Source organism: Odocoileus virginianus, chromosome 28, assembly GCF_023699985.2.
Source record: "Odocoileus virginianus isolate 20LAN1187 ecotype Illinois chromosome 28, Ovbor_1.2, whole genome shotgun sequence".
NCBI lineage: Eukaryota > Metazoa > Chordata > Mammalia > Artiodactyla > Cervidae > Odocoileus > Odocoileus virginianus.
This window is the reverse complement of record NC_069701.1, coordinates 36,904,204-36,924,565: the sequence shown is the minus strand read 5'-3', so window position 1 is coordinate 36,924,565 and position 20,362 is coordinate 36,904,204. Positions and strand designations below refer to the sequence as shown.

At 47.9% G+C, this 20,362-nt stretch overlaps 1 protein-coding gene across 9 annotated transcripts; it reads left to right on the top strand.

Moving 5' to 3' along the window:
• The first annotated feature begins 5,332 nt into the window (after positions 1-5,332).
• SF1 (splicing factor 1) lies at positions 5,333-19,241 on the top strand. 9 transcript variants are annotated; one of them, XM_070457608.1, is made up of 14 exons: positions 5,333-6,128; positions 7,458-7,586; positions 10,226-10,301; positions 13,327-13,479; positions 13,684-13,773; positions 14,318-14,501; positions 14,590-14,705; positions 14,807-14,914; positions 15,586-15,766; positions 16,024-16,297; positions 16,622-16,681; positions 16,801-16,980; positions 17,691-17,895; positions 18,329-19,241. In XM_070457608.1, the coding sequence occupies exons 1-14, from the start codon at positions 5,723-5,725 to the stop codon at positions 18,456-18,458; spliced, it is 2,292 nt and encodes a 763-aa protein (XP_070313709.1). In that variant the 5' UTR covers positions 5,333-5,722; the 3' UTR covers positions 18,459-19,241. The 9 variants fall into 9 exon arrangements, with proteins under 9 accessions (XP_070313709.1, XP_070313707.1, XP_070313708.1 ...); XM_020891783.2 differs by having other exon boundaries at positions 5,336-5,753; XM_070457606.1 differs by lacking the exon at positions 18,329-19,241 and having other exon boundaries at positions 17,691-18,069.
• The last annotated feature ends 1,121 nt before the right edge of the window (positions 19,242-20,362 follow it).

The window sequence follows — 20,362 nt, the reverse complement described above, 5'->3', positions numbered from 1 at the left end:
TACTTGGTGCATCATGTGTGCTCACTTGCTGGTAGACATTCCTAATTTGGGCAATGAAATCATGTGTGAGGCTCTGCAAAGGCTGGACATGGTGGGGGAAGAGAGGGGTTAGAAACATCCCATGGATTTTCTCCCTCCAGGCTCAACTAGCTCCACGATACTGCCTCTCAATCTTGCCAGGGGCTTGGAGTTTCTGAACTATCAAATTAGAATGAAATGATGCCAGGGATTCGAAGGGTGTCAAAACTTCTTTTTGGCCGCACTGCATCATATGCAGGATCTTAGACCCCCGCTGCTGCTGCTAAGTAGCATCAGTCATGTCCGACTCTGTGCAACCCCATAGACAGCAGCCCACCAGGCTCCCCCATCCCTGAGATTTTCCAGGCAAGAACACTGGAGTGGGTTGCCATTTCCTTCTCCAGTGTGTGAAAGTGAAAAGTGAAAGTGAAGTCGCTCAGTCATGTCTGACTCTTAGCGACCCCATGAACTGCAGCCTACCAGGCTCCTCCATATATGGGATTTTCTAGGCAAGAGTACTGGAGTGGGATGCCATTGCCTTCTCCACTTAGACCCCTGACTAGGAATAAAATGCATGCCCCCTGCAGTGGAAATGCAGTCTTAACCACTGGGCCACCAGAGAAGTCCTAAAACTTATTCTTTACTTTCTGACACTGATTCTCTGACACAACTGGATGTCCCACAGTTCAGTTCAGACATGAACTACCCCGAGTTGGTGAAGATCCCACACGTTAAGGGGTTCAACCACAAGACCTGGGCCTCCAGGCTACCCACACCTCTGACCAACTTTGCTACAAATTTGGTAGTTCCCACAGCCCACTTCAGGTTCAATAAGTTGCTAGAATGACACAAAGAACTCGGGAAAGTGCAGTATATATGACTGCTGCATTATTTTAAAGACTACATTTAAATGAAGAGCTAGAAAAAGAGATGCATTGGGCACAAGGTCTGGACGAGTCCTGAGGTCAGGAGCCTCACCCTGATGCATGCAATCAGAGTGCATCACCCTCCTGTTACATTCGTTTGTTCACCAACCTGGAAGTTCTCCAAACTTCGTTGTTTAGAGTATTTATTGAGGCTTTATTACATAGGTGTGATTGAATAAATCACTGGTCATGTGATTGAGTGCAATCTCCAGCCTCTCTCCCCCGCCCAGAGGTGGAGTGTAGGGCTGAAAATTGGTTGGTTTTTCTGGTGACCAGTGACCATCCTGAAGCTCACTCAGGGGCCTCAGAGCTGGCAGTGAGTCTCCCTGTTAGCATAAATCCGGCTACGGGTCCAAAGGGCCTCATTATGAATAATGAAAGACACTCCCAGCACTCAGGAAATCCCAAGGGTTTCTGGAGCTCTTTACCAGGATCTGGGGACAAAGACCAGGTAGATGTGTTGCTGTTTTCATTATACTGCAGCCTGGTTTAAAATCAGGAGGCATCTGTGTATAATTCTTGACCCCACAGCTCAGGAGACAGTCCATTAAAACCAACCACCACGCCTCCAATCTCATTCTATCAGTGCAGTGCCCTGTACAGTAGCATTAATGTCCATATGCTACAGACAAAGAAGCTGAGATGTACAGACAATAAATGACTTCCCTAGCTGCCAGCTGATGGGTGGCTGGCCTGGGTCTGTAGGACTCCAACTTGCCTCAAAACTGGGGAGTCTGTTCCATGGTCCTCAGCCAGAAAGCAGCATGGCCAACATTCCAATCCCGTTCTGCCAAATAGGAGTCTTGGACCGACAGACTACACTAGTTAAGTTGTGTGACCTTGGGGTAGTTATTTAACCTCAATGTGCCTGGGTTTTCTCATCTATACGTAACAGATAATACCCATCTCTGAAGGTGGTTGTGAAGATGAAATTAGCTACTACAAGGGAAAGAAGTCAGAATAGATCAGGAAGTAGCCAACGTCCAAACTCTTTTAACTATTCATCTCTCCTTAGAACACTTACAAAAACTGATCATATACTTGACCACAAATGAAACTGTATTTTTTAATTTTAGAGATTTTAAGACCATATTCTGAAGAATCTAAAAAATACATAAACTCATAAAAGGACAACCAAAACATTTTAACTTGGTAATTTTTTAAAAAACACTCTCACAAAAATCCTAGAGGAAACGACTAGAAGGCAGTGACAATGACTGCCCCATGAGAGTCACAGCTGCAGCCTTTACCATTATTAGTACGGCAGTATCATTATCAACAGTAATAGTACATTTTTATTTGTGTGTTAGTCTCTCTCCTTCGCTAGACCATGATTTTCTGGAAGCAGTGGCTGAATTTTATTCAGGGTCATACCTGTCAAGCTGTTTTATATCTAGTAGTTGCTCAAACATCGAAAGATTCTTTTCTCCCCTCCTCCCTAGAATTTGTTGTATTTACAGATACTGTTTCCTTATTTTTCAGATGATTTAAACATTTCTATTTTTCCTTTTATGTCCACAATATTAACTTCATTTTTATTAGTTACACTTGCTCCGTATAAAAAGTTGAAAGTAATACATAGAAATAGGAGAAAAAGTAAAAATTACCTAAGATCCCACTAACAGTGGAAATTTGGTGATTGTTCTGTCAGTGCCTTTTTTTTGTTTCGCAGCATGGCTTGTGAGATTTGTTCCCTGACTAGTGATCAAACTTGGGCCCCTGGCAGTGAAAGCGGCAAGTCCTAACCACTGGGCCATAGGGAACTACCTCAATGCATTTCTTTATATCTATACAGTTGTATAGCAGCAGGCAATGGCAACCCACTCCAGTACTCTCGCCTGGAAAATCCCATGGACGGAGGAGCTTGGTAGGCTGCAGTCCATGGGGTCGCTGAGAGTTGGACACAACTGAGCAACTTCACTTTCACTTTTCCTTTCATGCATTGGAGAAGGAAATGGCAACCCACTCCGGTGTTCTTGCCTGGAGAATCCCAGGGACAGGGGAGCCTGGTGGGCTGCCGTCGATGGGGTCGCACAGAGTCGGACACGACTGAAGTGACTTAGCAGCAGCAGCATACAGTTGTATGTTTGTAAATGCTTTTAAACTGTGGTGTTAGAGAAGACTCTTGAGACTCCCTTGGACCGCAAGGAGATCAAACTCGTCAATCCTAATGGAAATCAGCCCTGAATATTCATTGGAAGGACTGATGCTGAAGCTCCAATACTTTGGTCACCTGATGTGAAAAACTGACCATTAGAAAAGACCTTGATGCAGCGAATGATTGAAGGCAGGAGGAGAAGGGGACAACAGAGGATGAGATACTTGGATGGCATCACCAGCTTGGACATGAGCTTGAGCAAGCTCTGGGAGTTGGGGATGGCCAGGGAAGCCTGGCGTACTGTTTGGGGTCACAGACACGACTGAGCGACTGAACTGAACTGAAATGGGATTACATCATATATTTTTTAAAAACATGAAAAATATTTAAAAAATATGTTGGGTTCTTAAAATGTATTGGATAACTTCCAAGTACCTATTTCCCTCTTCAGTGTCTTAACTGATGACTTGTGTATCCTCTGTGGCTTTCTCCATACTCATAATCATACGCCTACACATGTATGGACTTTGTTTTACAAAAATAAGATTATGTAATAGCTATTTCTCTGCTTCTTTTCTTATTCAGTAACAATATAGCACAGAAGTCCCTCCAGATCAGTAGGTATGGATTATCTCCTTTTCAAGGCTGCCTACTAATCCAGGTTATGGATAATCTACTTCATTTAACAAATCACATATTGATGGTAGTTTTCTTTGTTTCCAGGTTTCTGCAGTTACAAACAAGACTGCAGTAAACGCAATAGAAGACTTTGAACACATTATATTATGTAATCACATGCCTTATGTAGGGGCAGATTCCCAGGAGTGGGATTACCACATTGAACATGTTTTTTCTTTTTCTCTGAAAGGGGTACCAAATTTTTTTTAAGCCACACCATGCAGGATTTCAGTTCCCCAACCAGTGCCCCCATGCATTGGGAGTACAAAGTCTTACCCACTGGACCACCAAGGAAGTCTTGAGAGGTACAATTTTAATAGATAAGAGAATGCTTTTCAAAAAAGAATTCAAAGTAGTAACTTAGCTTTTTTTTTCCCGATTGTTGACGATGTCTCATATCACCTTTAATTTGCATTTCATGCTTAGGAGGTTGGTACTTTTCATGTTTTCGTGGCTATTTGGATTAGATCTTCTGAGACTTGTTTATTCAGTCTTTGCTCATCTTCTGTTGTTTTTCGCTTTTAAATTATTTTTAAGACTTCTTTGCATATTACAGATATTAGCTCTTTATCATATGTATGGCAAGTATACTTTCCTAATGTATTATTGTCTGTTGATGTTTATCATAGGTTCCTCTGGTAATTAACTTTTTTTGTTTTCTGTCTTCATAAAGTCTCTAACCCTAGATGACTCCGATAATATCCTAAATTGTATTGTGTCTGTTTTATTCTTTAAATTTAGGACTCTATATACCATTTACTAGCTAAATCTTTTCCTTACTGAATTGAAACACCACCTTTTTGGTCAGACTCTTTCCTATTGAACTAATCTGTCTTTCCTACAACAATACCACATTGTTTCATTAGTGTGTCTTTTCTATTCTATTTGGAAAGGCAAGCTCGTCAACCTCGTTTACAAATTTCCCCACTATTTTCAGTTACTTTATTTGACTTAAAAGATGATCTAATCAATCTCAACTTCGCTGGGATTATAATCAAAACGCACGGTATATGCAAACTAATTTTTGAATTGATAACTTCATATTGCTTTCCACCAAAGATATGTGTACCTCCATTGGCTCGGATACCGTTTCTAATTCTTCAATAAGACACTATTTTATAGCTCCTTTTTCCTCCCACTTTTTATTTTTTTCAAAAACAGGAAGTCCCCTTTTACCTGTGTTGTCGACGGATCCGGTTTACCGGTCCGCGCCAGCCCCTCCCCCGCCCCTCGGTTCCGGGTTACCATGGGAATCGAGGGTTGACGTCACCAAGGGCTTCCGCGCCGGACCCGAGGGTCAACGGTGAAACCAGGGACAGTGACAGGGCTTTGCCCCATCTATGCATGCGCGCTCCTGTGCCGCTCCTCCCCGACCCCAATTCTTGTTCCGCCACGGCTTTTCCGCCGCGACCTCTAGCTTAAACCCAGCGAAATTACTCCCCGGGGAAAGGGAGAGAGGAAAAAAAAAAAAAAAATGAACCAGCGACAGCCAATCCCAGGACATTACGACGCAACGGAGATTGATTGACTCCACCAGCCCAACCAATGGGAGAGCGCTTGGCCCCATACGTCACAGAGTTTACCCCACCCTATCCCTCTTTTCTGGACTCCGAGCTCAGTTCGCGCAGTAACAAATGAACTGCGCGCTGCGACACCTCCCAGCTCTTCAGGCTCGGCCGCCATTTCCTCGCCTGGCCTAACGGTCCGGCCAATCCCAGCGCGCATCGAGAAAGGCTAAGGCTCCACCAATCGGAGGCCGCCGATTCCGACCCTTTGCCTCAGCTCGGCCCAATCCAGGCCCCGGCCCCGTCGCCCCCGGTCCGCCCCCGCGGAGCCCTCTCTCCTCCCTCTTTGTGCGTCTCGCGCCGCCGCCGCCCGCCGCGTGAGAAGACGGGTTCCGCGCGCTCCGCGGCAGCGCAGTCGGGTCCCCTCCCCCCAGAAGATTCGGGAAGAAGAAGCCGCCGCCGAAAAGGAGCCGCCGGTGCCGGTCCCTGGGGGCGCCATGGCGACAGGAGCGAACGCTACGCCGCTGGGTAAGCTGGGCCCCCCAGGCCTCCCTCCTCTCCCTGGCCCCAAAGGGGGCTTCGAGCCGGGCCTACCGACTGCCCCCGGGCCTGGGGCGGGGCTGCTGGTGTCCGGGCCGCTGCCGCCCCCGCCCGTGGGCTCAGTGGGGGCCCTGACCGCGGCCTTCCCCTTTGCGGCGCTACCGCCGCCGCCGCCGCCGCCGCCGCCCCCCCCGCCTCCCCAGCAGCCGCCGCCGCCACCGCCCCCCTCCTCGGGCTCCTCGTACTCGCCGCCGCAGCCGCCCCCTCCGCCGCCGCTCTACCAGCGCGTGTCGCCACCACAGCCACCGCCACCCCAGCCGCCGCGTCAGGACCAGCAGCCGGGCCCGGCCGGCGGCGGAGGAGGTGAGTCGGGCCGAGAGAGCGCGCGAGGCGCTGCGCGGATGGGCCCGGCCGGCTGAGGGGCGCGCGGCGGCGGCGGCGACGGCGGCTGCACGCGGCAGGGGCGCGCGCGCGCGCACGGGAAGGCCCGGGCGGCGGAGCCACGGGGCGCGCGGCCTGGTTCTCGGGCCTCGAGTGCGCACGCGCCTCAGGGGTGGGGGCCCGGCGGGAGGAAGTTTGTTGAGCGCAGGCGCAGTTTGGCGGCCGGGCTTTGGCCAACCTAAAAGCCGCGATTGGGGGGACCCCTTGTTGCTTTCCGCCTCTGGTGTTCGGGAGGGTTGTGGAGAAGGGATCGAGTGGGTGGTTGGGGTGTCTCATGTGCAAGTCTGGAGGGCGGGAAAGGGTCAACTGATGTGGAGCGTCCTCTTCCTGATTGTAGTAAGTCCTAAAGGAAGAAAATACCAAGACAAGGTCCTTAAAACTTCTTTAATAATAAAACAGGGCTTTCGCTTCAGAACCAAAATGGATGAAAGTCTTCAGGGGGTGTTTAGGTCCGATTTTTTGTGACCCTTTTTGGCAAGGATGTTCTGTTGGTTTCGTCATCTCACTTTATTTACCTAAGAAGTATGACACGCCTTCTTCTCTTGAGGCTTTTCTGCTGGGTCTGGCCCCTGAGGAGGCACCTTTATGTATCAAACGCCAGGGAGTTTCTGCTTGTGTACTGGGGAAGAAAGATTTGACTCCTGTTGTATAGCTTGTTCTTTGTTGAACTTAACGGTACGTTTTTTAGACACTTAAGTGTCCAACTGGCCAGGAAAATGCTGACCTTAGCTAAACTTCTGAGGAGGAAAGTTATTTTCCTGAAGAATCCAGGTTTTTCAGTTGATAACCATAGATTAGTTGTGTTCTGTCTCTCTCAGGTGACTGGTGGGGAGGTGGAAAGAGTCAGCAGTTAACTATTGCTTTATACCCTGGAATATTCAGTCTGCTCTTATGTCTTGGGGCTGTTAAGAGGTTTATGGACAACCATGTGGTATATTACTATCTCAACACTCTAATTTCACTACTTGAAACTTTGTGCACTGAGATTTCTTGTTTACGCATTTCATAGCATTTCTGTGGACAAAAATTATAAATGTGCAATGTTAATTTTTCAGACTCAGGTCCCCTTCTAGTGGCCATGTCTTTTGACTTCCTGGGTTTGTCTTCCATTCTCTGCTGTTTCTTTTTAGGTCGAGTTCTGAGTTTCATAGTCTGCTGAGGTTGTGTGTAGTATCATAAGTATCCTAAACTGACTGTTGGTAGTTACTCTGCTGGTTTATGTTTACATCTGACGAACTCTCTCTCTCTCAGACTTCCCCAGTAAGAAGCGGAAGAGGAGCCGCTGGAACCAAGACACCATGGAACAGAAGACGGTGATTCCAGGAATGCCTACAGTCATCCCCCCTGGACTTACTCGGGAACAAGAAAGAGCTTATATAGGTAAATACACGTTCTGCACTCAAATGCATTTTCAGATTGTTACTGAACATTTTATTTGTTGAAAGTTTGGGACTTAAGAGTTCTCTCTTTGAGAGGAGCTATGGTCAGATGACTTTGATATAATCCATCAGTTTTTGCTCTGTGAGTCCTGCATTTGTAGTTCCTTGTTTTGGTCTGTTGGTAACAGCAGTGTTCTCCATGAGTGCCAGAAGGGTAGAGGGGCCCGCTTAGGAATGAGAATAGTTCCCAGCCCAGCACCCAACCCCACCCTTTTCAGCTGCTGTTCATTACCAGTTGATGAGGTGAGTGTTACATGCCTCTCTGGATTTGGCCCCATTGGAGAACACTGCAGGTATTGTAAACCAAATACCTTTTTCACAGCCTGGCCTTTCACCATAATTTCATATTCCTCCTTTCCCTAAAATGTGGTCTTTTATTTTTTTATAGGTACTTTCTGAAAGGGGAAAAAACTCAGTTTAATCAAAAAGTGGTTCTGAAAGTGTGTTTACCCCCTTTTACCATTTTGTTGAATTTAACCTTTCCTTCAGCATCTTTTCTGGTTTGGTCTTTGGAGAGCTGTCTTAAAATGAGGGCTCTTGTGTTTACTCCTAAGGAACTCTGCAGGGAAAGGGGTACTGCTTGGATCTGGAATAATGAGGTGGTTAGGATAAAATATCTTAACTGTTGGGAAATTTTGAGAATTACGAATATCCATAGTGGAATTGAAACTAACTTAAAAATTACCTTTTTTAAAAAAAATAAAAGGTTTTTAATGTAAGTTTTACATTCATTTATGTACCTGTACAGCTGTCTCAAAAAAGTTTACTTGATACACATTTCCTACTAACCAAATAAACATTGGAGTAAATTAGGGCAGAAGCCTCTTAGACCCATGAGGTTGTGTCCTTCATGAGTAAAAGACCTCAAGGCCATTGTTGTTCTTGAGGGTCTTCATCTCTTTTCTAGATTGCTGAAAATTTTGAGGTGTTGAAACTGCCTTATCTCCTTTTTACAGTACTAATAATTCTTCTTTCCCTACTGTTGAGTCTGCTTCCACCCATACTTTTATGTCTTGTATTTGATTAGTCTGGGTCTTGATAACCTTATGAAAATGTCCCTAGTAGAGTGATATCCCAAGAACACAAGCAGATGTAGAAAATGGGGAAAACAGACTCATTCTTTACATTTCCAGCTCTCTTCCTTTGGAGGAAGAGCGTTTAAAGGTGTAATCAAAGCCTGGGCTAGTGTAGGCCTCTTCTCCAAGGAAGATAGCAACCTTTAGATTCAGGTGCCGGTGGTCTCCTCAGATCAGAGCCCACATCCCTGCTGTCCAGTTATGAGAACTGCCTGCCTCCATGAAGGTGACTCTCACCTTGAGCAGTTGAGCTTAACACTTGACTACCAAGTCAGAACTTCTCTAGCATAAAACAACCTGGGGGCCCACATGTGTCTTAGTGCTGTTTTATCGCTCTTACACAGGAGGTCCTCAATATCCTCTTTTGATATTAATGTAGATTTTCATTTCTTCTGAGTTGGAGTGGATGTGGGGTATAGCCCTGTGGGCTGTATTTAAAATTAGAAGGGTGTCTGGGTTTAGACATGCATTAATTCTTGGAGTCAACTCAACTTGAACCCAACCCATTAAGACTTGCCCTTGTTAGAGATAACCTGCTTAGGATACTCAGATGCTCCAAAGGTAAGAAACAGGTGGGCATTCAGCAAAAGAGTGATCTGGCTTCACACTTCCCATTATCTTGAGAAAATCAGCTGGGTAATACTTGCCTGGAGTCACTGAACTTTTGTGAAACCCTCATCTCTCTTTTTCATATACAGCCTCGTTGTCAAGGTCTGAGGGCCCCACATAACTCTCCTTGACCCACACTTTTCCTTCTCTGCACCCCTACTTTTATTCCCCATGTAAGGAGCGAGTCTAAACTTCTTGCCTTGTTACTGGTGTATTAAGGTATACGGATTGTTATAAAATTTGAATGAAAACAACAGGTATTGGGAGATCCTTACTAGTACGGATCTGGTTTTACAGAAATATGCACAAACTTACATATGAGACTGTTGAATTGGTTATTAAATGTTTTGTTTAAGGAATTTTAATCCTGGTATCAGTGAAAATGATCTTTGCTTAACTGGTGTTTTTCCTTGTCCCATGTTAATTGAATCTCATTTTGGGTTATGTTTTAAGTTTTGATGAAGGAAAAATAAAATCTAAGAATCTTGCACTCAAGAATGTAATTTGGTGGGAACAGGGTATTGGTGATAACATACATGGTTTAGTTCTGAGTGCCAATTGTATAGCAAGCCTTGGTGGAGAGGAAGAGGTAAAAGGCCTCCTAATAATTGTTTTGATGTTAGCCTGAGTGAACAGTCTATACTGCTAACCCCTCTTCCAACGAACTGTTTGCTTCCTTAAGTGATAACCATTTTGAAGTGAAAGATACTTAAGAGATGTAAGTGGACTCCTGCCAGTAGATGGTTGGGAGTTTTTGCCTCAATGTGTTCACTGATCAGTCGTCCCTTTCAAAGTCTCCGAGTTCTTCATGCTTGTTGTTGAGATTTGAGATGTTTTTTGGTAACATTGTCTTTTTTCCATCCTTTTTTTTCTTTCCTAACCTGGTTTCTTCCAGTGCAACTGCAGATAGAAGACCTGACTCGTAAACTGCGCACAGGAGACCTGGGCATCCCCCCTAACCCTGAGGACAGGTTGGGAAACAGTTTTAACCAGCTGACAGTAACGCTTTTACCTTTTTCTCAATACGTTTTACTGGTGGCAACATGTTGTGTCAGTTCAATAAAATCCTAGTAAGAAGACTGGTACTGTGACCATTCTGGGAACTAGAGTGTAAATTAGCAGTATATATGGTCAGTCATCAGTTAGCAAATTGGAATGAAATTTAATTACTAGCAGAATCGAAAGTTACAGGAAAATGGACAACTGGTTTTCAATTGAAAAGCATATAGATTTTAACCTGATTTACCCACTAGTAGGGACAGTGAGGTGGCCCATTAACCAGCTATTTCAGTACCTCCTTTGGCTGAAAGCCCAGGTGTAGTGTTTTCCTCACAGGTACTACACAATGTAGGGAATAAGAATATTTTTGAGCATCACTGAATTTGAGCAGGCCAGAAACTCAGTCTGGTCAGCTCATGCTGCAGTCTCCTGCTCATGGTTTTGAAATAGACAAGATTCTAACCAACTTCCTTCATCGCTGCCAGTTAATTTTCGGCCTTGGCCATTGCCTGGGGTGTTGGGAGGGGACAGAATATTTTCACATGTTTTGGGAAGGCAAGCAACCAACCAATTACTTTTTTTTTTTTTTTAAGGGAGTGTGGTCCTCAAACAGCTGTGGTCATGTCATTTCAGTTTGTAATTTCTCTCACCTCTAAAAAGTAAAAAGTCTACAAAGTTTGAGGGAAATGAAATTTTTTAACAGGAATTTTATTGGCAGGCCAATATATGAACAGCTAAAATCTGGTCCATTTAATAGAAAGGCAATGTGCCTCCCCAGTGAAGTTTCTCTTAGTACATGCAGCATAGTTGAAAACACTTTGCTTTAAAAAGTAGTGGTTTTGACTTGCTGCCCATTTTAATAACTTTTTAAATCAGGAACATGATGTAATGGTTTTAGAAGCCACTCACTTAAATAAACACCTTTTTGGTGCCCTGTGTCAGAAAGCAAAGTAACTTCCATACTGATACTTTATATTTGAGTTAATTAAATTTTTTTTTTCACCTGTAGATTTTGGTTGGAGGGTTGTGTTACGTTTTATATTTTGACTTTTTTTTTAGATTTGCTTTATAGATTATAGACCACAACTGTTTAGTGCCTTTTTGGCCTTTTTTCCTTTAATAACATGTCCACAGGTTACCAGGCAGTTCCTCAAAAAGTTGAATTTTTAACAAACCTTTGTTTCCTGGAGAATTTGGATTAGAAATTAGATGACCTCTAATACTATTCCTATTCAAAGTGAAGAAGTTGGGCCAGTCTGACCTCTAGAATATTGGTTTTTGCCTTTCACTTCCACAATTTGGAAAGAGGTTACACTGTTGTGGGGCCTTTACATGACCAATTTGGTACTGGTAAAGCTTCTTTTGGTGGTTAGTCAGAAGTGCTTAATTCTAGACAGCTATGAATGAGGTGGGAATTAGAAATGTCAAGCATGTTAGAAATAAAATCAGAGCAGAGTTTTTTTTTTCCTCCCTTGAATTCAGTTTGAAAGAGGCCCTAATTAATGCCTGATGGTTTTGCTTTGAAAGAGCCCAGGTTGGAGGGAAATGCAAGAGTTTCTCATTTAAGGTTATTTCTTAAAAAGGTGTATTCTCAATATGAAGCCACTTTATGCCATTTTGATGTTGCTTAAGTTGCACAGTTAAAAATGTTTTAAAACCTGTAGATTTAAATGTATAAGATGGTAGTCTAATGAGCTGGGGTATGTTTGTCTTTGTTTACTATTACTGGATTGTGCTAACAGTTTATACAAATGCTAGAAACGGAGGTGTCATTTAGCCGTCATTAGCCATGAACAAACCTGACCTTTTATTCCATCGTGTGTGTAATGTGGTATGACATGATTCGCTTTAGGCTGAAGACAGTGGGAGCAGCCGAGTTCAGTCCTTGCTCTCCAACTAGGCAAGGTTCTCAACTAAACAAAGGGTATAGGAATCTTGACTACTTTCAGGATGTTTTTAAAATAACCTGATCCACATGGTCTCTTCCCTTCTTGCAGCTGCTACTAAATTTTCATTCAGAATATCAAGCTATGGTCCTTTTTGTAATCTTAACTCAGAATTCTAGGAGTGTAACTTCTCTTTTTTTTTTTTTTTTATTACCGCAAAATCCAGCTGTGGTAAACTGATCATTTTATCATTGCTATTTTTTACTTGTAGCAACAGGATTTTACTCCTTTAAAAAAAGAGAGAGAGAAAATCTGCTTTCTGGACTTGTAAACTCTGGTGGAGAATCATAGGTTTTCCCCTTGCTGTTTGCAGGTTCAGACCCTAGACAAATACTTGACCAAATCTGCATTTGCAGCCTCTCAGAGAAGCTGCTTTAGCAATTTAACGGTTTTCTCTACCCAGACTCCCTAACCTCGAACAGCCAGAAAACAGGTTGACTCCTGGGCCTTGGACACAGCCAGCCAGGCCATTGAAGGAAAAGCAGAGACGAAGCCTTGAATCATCTCTCTCCATTGTGGGGGCCAAGTAGCTGCAGTAGCCTTGAGTCCCAGTTGTATTGGGTTAAAGAGCTCATACTTACTATGTGGTAGGGGTACAGCCTCTCTTTCTGTTAGGGCATGAGCTCTGCAAGAGTCGTTTAACATTTTACCTAAACTTGGGGTTTCCGTGGTTCATAAAGTTGTAATATGGTTTTTTTTCCCCCCAAACAAAAGAAAATTCATATTTGGCAAGAAGACTCCAGAGGATGATACAGTCCTTGCCATTCACAGTCTAGAGATTTTCCCTTAGAAGGACTTTTTTTCCCTCTTATCACTTTTAGAACAAAACCACTTTTTTCCTTTCTCACACACCCCAGTCCCCCTGATGCTAAGCCAGCTTTCACCTCCCTATTTCACACAATTTTAAATAGCACACGTTATGGTCGGTTCCTCCGAAGAGTGTTGTGTTAGGGTCTTGAGAGGCAGAGGGGCTGGGGAAGACTTATTTTAGCCCGTGTGGGAATGAGAGTAAAGTGAAGGCAGAGGGGTGACGGTGGTCTGTTTCCCACAGGTCCCCTTCCCCTGAGCCCATCTACAATAGTGAGGGGAAGAGGCTTAACACTCGCGAGTTCCGTACCCGCAAGAAACTTGAGGAGGAACGGCACAATCTCATCACCGAAATGGTTGCCCTCAACCCTGATTTCAAGCCACCTGCAGATTACAAGTAAGCCAGGGGACTGGGTGGTCCGGGATAAAGACCCCAGCGGATTAGGTGTGGTCTGCTAGAGCATTGTGGATACTAACCTCTCACTCCTTAACCTTTGTCACCTATAACAACATGTGGTACAGAAGGTTAGTTCTAGAAGAGTTGTTGATTATCTGTCTCACCTCAGAAGTGTTCAGAGTCTATGAGTCTTTTCTTTCTTAGACCTCCAGCAACACGTGTGAGTGATAAAGTAATGATCCCACAAGATGAGTATCCAGAAATCAATTTTGTGGGGCTGCTGATTGGGCCAAGGTGAGTACCTGTTGTTCTGTGGAATACAGAATTTCCAAGGACCTGGGAGGGGCTCCCTGGGTGGCTTGATGTTAAAGAATCTGCCTGCTAATGCAAAAGATGTGGTTTAATCCCTGGGTTGGAAAGATCCCCTGGAGGAGGAAATGGCAATGCACTCATGTTCTTGCTTGGAAAATCCCATGGACAGAGGAGCCCGGTGGGCTACAGTCCATGGGTGTCACAAAAGAGTCGGATGCGACTTAGTAACTGAGCATGCATGCAAAGACCTGGGAGATGTCTGTCTTGTGCATTTTTGGGTACCATCTTCCTGTTTTTGGTAGGATGTTCACTTGGGCTGAGTGAGTACCTTTTGGTGAGAAAATTTTCTGTTTCACCGCAGAGAAGTCAAATCTTGAGGATTGCTGTCTGTGACCTTAACTTAAAGATCATGGAGCTGTTGGTGGGAAATCCCACTCTGTACATTCATCGTTTCCTATCACTGCCCAGTGAGCCACTCTTGATTTCCCATGTTGGGTATTAAAGCCATCTTTTCTGCCTCTGATAGAGGGAACACCTTGAAGAACATAGAGAAGGAGTGTAATGCCAAGATCATGATCCGGGGGAAGGGTTCTGTGAAAGAAGGAAAAGTTGGGCGCAAAGATGGCCAGATGCTGCCAGGAGAAGATGAGCCGCTTCACGCCCTGGTCACTGCCAATACCATGGAGAATGTGAAGAAAGCCGTAGAACAGGTAAGGGAGTCAGGAAGGAAGCCTCTGGCCAGAAATCTAGGTGGCAGTCCCAGGACTTACATAACTGTTACCGTTGCGTCTCCACCAGATAAGAAACATCCTGAAGCAGGGTATAGAGACCCCTGAGGACCAGAACGACCTACGGAAGATGCAACTTCGAGAGTTGGCTCGCTTGAATGGAACCCTTCGGGAAGATGATAACAGGTGTGTATGTGATTGGTTTAGAGGGACATGCACAGAAACCAGAACCTATGGAAGAAGGGTGATTGGCCGTAGCCCTTGAGGTGACCTTTTTCTCTCAACAGGATCTTAAGACCTTGGCAGAGCTCTGAGACCCGCAGCATTACCAATACCACAGTGTGTACCAAGTGTGGAGGGGCTGGCCACATTGCTTCCGATTGCAAGTTCCAAAGGTGAGGGTTTCCTGGTAGCCTCTGGTGTATAGGGCAGCTCGTGTTAACTTGCAGACCAAAGAGCTTCCATTCATTGAGTTTGACCTATTAACAGTGTGATGCAATGCCCAGGATGATTAGAAACATCCCTAGTTTATTGCTTATCTTGAGCCCAGGGCACCTGAAAACTTCCCTTCTGGATATAGGTGTTTTCACTGTGACTCATTGCTAACTGCTATTTGTTGCTATGGTTGGTATTACAAGACAGCTTGTAGTTTTGACCAGTTGCAATCCAGCATTTGATAGCAATGTTTTTCTATTTCGAGTGGCAAATATAAAAAGCCTTGTTAAGGAAGTTTTGGCAGCTGCTCTGGTCTTGCATAGAGTTTCCTTCTCTGATACCTGCAGTGTGGAAATTGATGAAACTTGATGTTTTGGGAAAACCTGGACTTTTCCTGGCTTCCTTTCTCTTCTTGCCCAAGGGTCTCTGCTGTGGCAGAGGTCCATGTGCTTTCCCCAGATGCAGAGCTGGGCACAGAGCTGAAGAGCTGATGGGACTATTTCCAGGAAGGGGTTAGAAAGGGTGACTGAATGCCTCTGAACTTCCTCTGTGTAGATTCCTCGAAGTAAAGGTTTCTATCTAATGAGTCTTCTCCACCTCTCTTCTCTTTGTGTCCCTAACCCACCTTTAGGCCTGGTGACCCCCAGTCAGCTCAGGATAAAGCACGGATGGATAAAGAGTACTTGTCCCTCATGGCTGAACTGGGGGAGGCCCCTGTGCCCGCATCTGTGGGCTCCACATCTGGGCCTGCTACCACACCACTGGCCAGTGCACCTCGGCCTGCTGCTCCTGCCAACAACCCACCTCCACCGGTGAGTTTCAGGGAGTGGTTCTCAAAACCTGGCCCCCTCTTCTCTTCCTGTGAGATGGGGGGACGTGGCCAGGTGCTTGGGGCAGGACAGGTGGACGTGGCCGGCAACACTGTTCTTTCGGGCCATCAGGAATGTTTGGGGACCTCTCAGTTTGGGAAGGTCTTGGCTTTGTGTCCTGGTCCTGTGGCACAGCCGAAAGAACAGTGTTGCCGCCAAAGGGAGCAGGCAGGGACGCTGGCGGGAATGCTCTCACGTAGTCTCTCATGTCCACTACCCAGAGCCGCCCACCCTGGATGAATTCTGGGCCATCAGAGAGTCGGCCCTACCATGGCATGCACGGAGGTGGCCCTGGTGGGCCCGGAGGTGGCCCCCACAGCTTCCCACACCCGCTACCCAGCCTCACAGGTGGGCATGGTGGACATCCCATGCAGCACAACCCTAACGGACCCCCGCCCCCGTGGATGCAGCCGCCGCCGCCACCGATGAACCAGGGCCCCCACCCACCTGGGCACCATGGCCCTCCTCCAATGGGTAAGTAAGTGTCAGACCAGAAACCTTGGGGCTTTGGGGTAAGCAGGGCTTTACATGGCTGGGAGCAGGTCTCAGGGGTTGAGTGTCGGTGCTGAGTCTTGTGCCGAGGCTTTGGTTTCCAGGTCGGGAGGAAGTTTCCCTTATGGTTCAGGAAGGGATTTCTATGTGGGGTATACACAGACCTGCCTCATAGAGACAGCATTCAGAATGGCTCTTGTAAGGCAGTGATGGCCATCTCTGCCAGTGACTGAGCTATTGGTGGGGTGTATCTTCACTGGTCACTTCCAGTGTCCTGCTAAGTCCCTGCTCTTTCCTTCCATCAAGATCAGTACCTGGGAAGTACGCCTGTGGGCTCTGGGGTCTATCGCCTGCATCAAGGAAAAGGTAACAGCCTGGTTGGTGCTTACTGAGGGGTGTTGCCTGCCTAGGCTGGGGAGGCAGTGGGAGCCCTGTGGTGAACCCATCTCCTCTCCTGAGGCCTCACCCTCTCCACCTCTCTGCAGGTATGATGCCGCCGCCACCTATGGGCATGATGCCGCCGCCGCCGCCGCCTCCCAGTGGGCAGCCTCCGCCCCCTCCCTCTGGTCCTCTTCCCCCATGGCAACAGCAGCAGCAGCAGCCTCCGCCACCCCCTCCGCCCAGCAGCAGTATGGCTTCCAGTACCCCCTTGCCATGGCAGCAAAGTGAGTGGAATATTTTGGGCTGGTGGGGGTGGGTGGGATTGGGAGGGTGGGGCTGAGAGGAATGAGAGACCCTCACATCTCAGACAGGCAGGCAGACACCTTGGGATGAGACTCTTGTCTCTGCTGTGGGGTGAAAAGAAAGGGCCTTGTGGCCCCTGGGGGTCTGGGGAAAGAGAGCTGATGTCTGGCGAAGCTGTGTTTGGAGAGAGGTTTGTGGGGGCTGGAGGGGAGCCTGCCATCGTAGGCTGGGAGCCGCTGGCTGGCCCACGCCTGCGCCTTAGGCCTGGGGTTGCGGGGGTGCATGCATGCTCTGGAGAGGGATGTGACTGGGGCCTGAGAGACTGCAGGGATGGGACCGGGGAGTAGCTGTGGCCTTGAGGTTGAATGTGCCGTTCGGTGGTGGCGGCGGATGGGCGGAGGGATGTCAGAGCCGGTTCTTGTGTCTGGTACCTTCCCCTTGGCCCTTCCAGGGGCATTGGTGACAAAAGGGCTTACTCTGCTAAGCCTAGAGACCTTGAGGCTGACCCCAGGGTAGTCCTGCCCACCCCTCCACCCCCATCGTCAGGACCACCCCGCCCGCCCGCCCCCCACCACCGTACCGCATGCCAAGCAAGGAGCAGGCATCCCTTGCCCCCCATCCCAAGGCAGCAGCCGCAGAGAGCCGCGGTGTGCCCCCGCGCGTGTGACCTTGGGCTTCTTTACCACCCCAGATACGACGACTACCACCACGAGCGCTGGCACAGGGTCCATCCCGCCATGGCAACAGCAGCAGGCGGCTGCCGCAGCTTCTCCAGGAGCCCCTCAGATGCAAGGCAACCCCACTATGGTGCCCCTGCCCCCAGGGGTCCAGCCGCCTCTGCCGCCCGGGGCCCCTCCCCCTCCGCCGCCTCCGCCGCCTGGTTCCGCCGGCATGATGTATGCCCCGCCCCCTCCTCCTCCGCCTCCCATGGACCCTTCTAACTTTGTCACCATGATGGGCATGGGGGTGGCGGGCATGCCACCCTTCGGGATGCCTCCAGCTCCCCCACCGCCTCCACCACAGAACTAGACTTGGTTTTTTAAGAAAATATATATTATATATAGAGAGAATTGGTCTCGTTTAAACACACGCCGAACCTCACCATATGGAGCCAGACATTGGGACGCACGCATGTGATTGTGTGCACGCATGTGTGTGTGTGCACGCACCGGGCTGGGCCAAGCGACTGAGGACTCGCTTGGGAATGGGCAGGTGGTAATAGGGGCGCCAGCTTGGGCTCTCCTGGCGCCCCGTAGCATCGAGTGTCTTCTTTGTCTTCTTTCTCTCCTCACCCAAATCCCTTTGCCTCTCCCCAAACTGGGCCGCCAGGATCCCTCCCCGCGGCGGCGATGGCCCGAGCCATGAGAGTGAGGACTTTCCGCGCCCATTGGTGACCCTTCCAGGCAGACAGCCTCAGCAGCGCCCCTGGTGGACAGGATGGTTCGGCAAAGCAGCCTGAGTTATTTTTATGGACGGAATCGGAACACGCTGGCTCCATATTGTGAAATTTTTATTAATTTTTTCTTTTTTCTTTGTTACTTCCTTATCTCTTCCTTTCTTCAGACTCCGTCCAAGGAGATGCTCTCCCCGGTCTTCTGCTGCAATTAGATTCCTTTCCCTTTTCTCATTCCTGGTTCTTTAAGGAGAGAGGAGCAAGTGGTTTTTAGGCAGAGACTTTGGGCCATCAGTGTGGCAGGGTGGGGTGGGTGTCTTCTTTGGTTCCAAGATTTTCAAACTGCCATATTTTTTTCAAGCTGAGATATTTTTTCCCCCTTAATCTTAAGTGCGGGGTTTTGTCTCTGCCACCCACGTGGAGTAGTGGGTTAGTCCCCAGGTTCAGGGTCCATAAACATCCTGGCACCCCTGCCCATGGTAGGTGAGGCCACCCACGTAAGCTGCCTGGGGCTTGTCTGCAGCCTGCAGAGCCCTTTCAGCACTCCCTGAGCTGCCTCAGATTCCATTTGTTCCTCTCCTTCCTGGAAGGCTACCTTTTAAAATTTATTTTAATCCCAAATGTCTGAATGTTCTGCAGTGTCGAGGGGTTTGAGCCCCTTGTTTTCTTCGTTCTGCTTCCTTCCTTTCCTCCTCCCCTCTTCATGGAGTGATTATGTTGACAATAATGTATGATGCGCGTTCTCTTCACTGGTTTATCAGCAGAAATTTCTCTGGGCTTTTTGGTGTATGATTCAACACTGCGTTAAAGGGGGGGTGTTCCATTGAATAAAAGAGCAGTGTGGTTTTCCGGGTCTGTTGTTTTTCTTCTCTTACACTGCTGCCACTATCAGTGCCACCACCAGTTAACGAAGCTGTGTTCAGCACCTGGTCCCACTGTCCCTTTCCCAGGGGAGCCTCTGGACCTTCATTAAGGAAGCCCCCCCGCCCACCCTTGTTTCCCCGTTCTCCCTCCCTGTGCAGCTGCTGTGTGGGCGGCCCCACCTTCTGCTAGCTTACTGATTAATTGCTGAAGACCAGGTTCCCCCTTCCTGGTCTCTGTCCTTTTGAAGGCCTTTCCCTGGGGCTCAGACCCCCACGTTCGATGAGCTCCAGTTGTGATTCGTTCCTGGAAGCTGCCACCTGACTGAGGCTCTGGGCCTGGGGAGGCCTCAGCACGAAAGGTCAAGGCCCAACTAATCCTGCCTGTCAGGCTCCAAGCTGCTAAAATTAAAACCGCCAAGTGGCTTTTTCTCTCTCTGCTGGTGACTCGCAGCCTGCCAGCACGGCAGGCTTTGGGGAGAGGTGGGGGCAGGAGAAGAGGCCCCACCTTGTGCTTTGTAAGCACTTCACAAAGGGTCTCAGGCTGTTTTGTTCTCTTGTGTCTGGGCTGGTGGACAGGCCCATTGTGGCACCAGGGAAACCCAGCTCAGGACTGCTGGGGCAGTGAGGGAGGGCCTTGTTCAGTGCTGCTGCTGCTTTGCTGCAGTTCCTGGGGGAGTTGCATGGGGGCCCGCGCTTCCCACCGCCTTCCCTTCCTTTGGGCAGGTGGAGGCACAGCAAGCTCTGCAGCCCACAGCACTGGGCCGGTGGGGACAACGCTGGCCTGGGCTTTTCTGCAGCTTGGGGCTGGGGCTAGCCCTGCTGTTTATCCTGAGCAGGCCCTTGGTGTCTGAGCCCTGTCCAGCTTGCCTGGGCTGGTTTGCTGTAGGCCTGCAGGGGTTAATGGAGCCTCAGAAGCCAGACCTATTCACTGGGTCTCCCCAAGCAGGCCCTAAAGGTCCCTTGACTGAAAGGGAGAGGGGATATTTTTCCTGTCCTTAGCCGACAGAACGGGGGCAGGGCCTGGGGCCTGGCAACCCTCTTTCACCTTGGCTTCACCTCATTGCTTCCCCCACAAGCTCCGTTTCCCTGGTGGGCTCACTGGGCGGT

Coding starts and splice junctions, on each gene's coding strand:
- SF1 (XM_070457606.1), top strand. CDS start 5,723: ATGGCGACAGGAGCGAACGCTACGCCGCTGGGTAAGCTGGGCCCCCCA. Junction 10,302..13,326: donor CCCCCTAACCCTGAGGACAG/GTTGGGAAACAG, acceptor TGTTTCCCACAG/GTCCCCTTCCCCTGAGCCCA. Junction 14,502..14,589: donor TGAAGAAAGCCGTAGAACAG/GTAAGGGAGTCA, acceptor CGTCTCCACCAG/ATAAGAAACATCCTGAAGCA.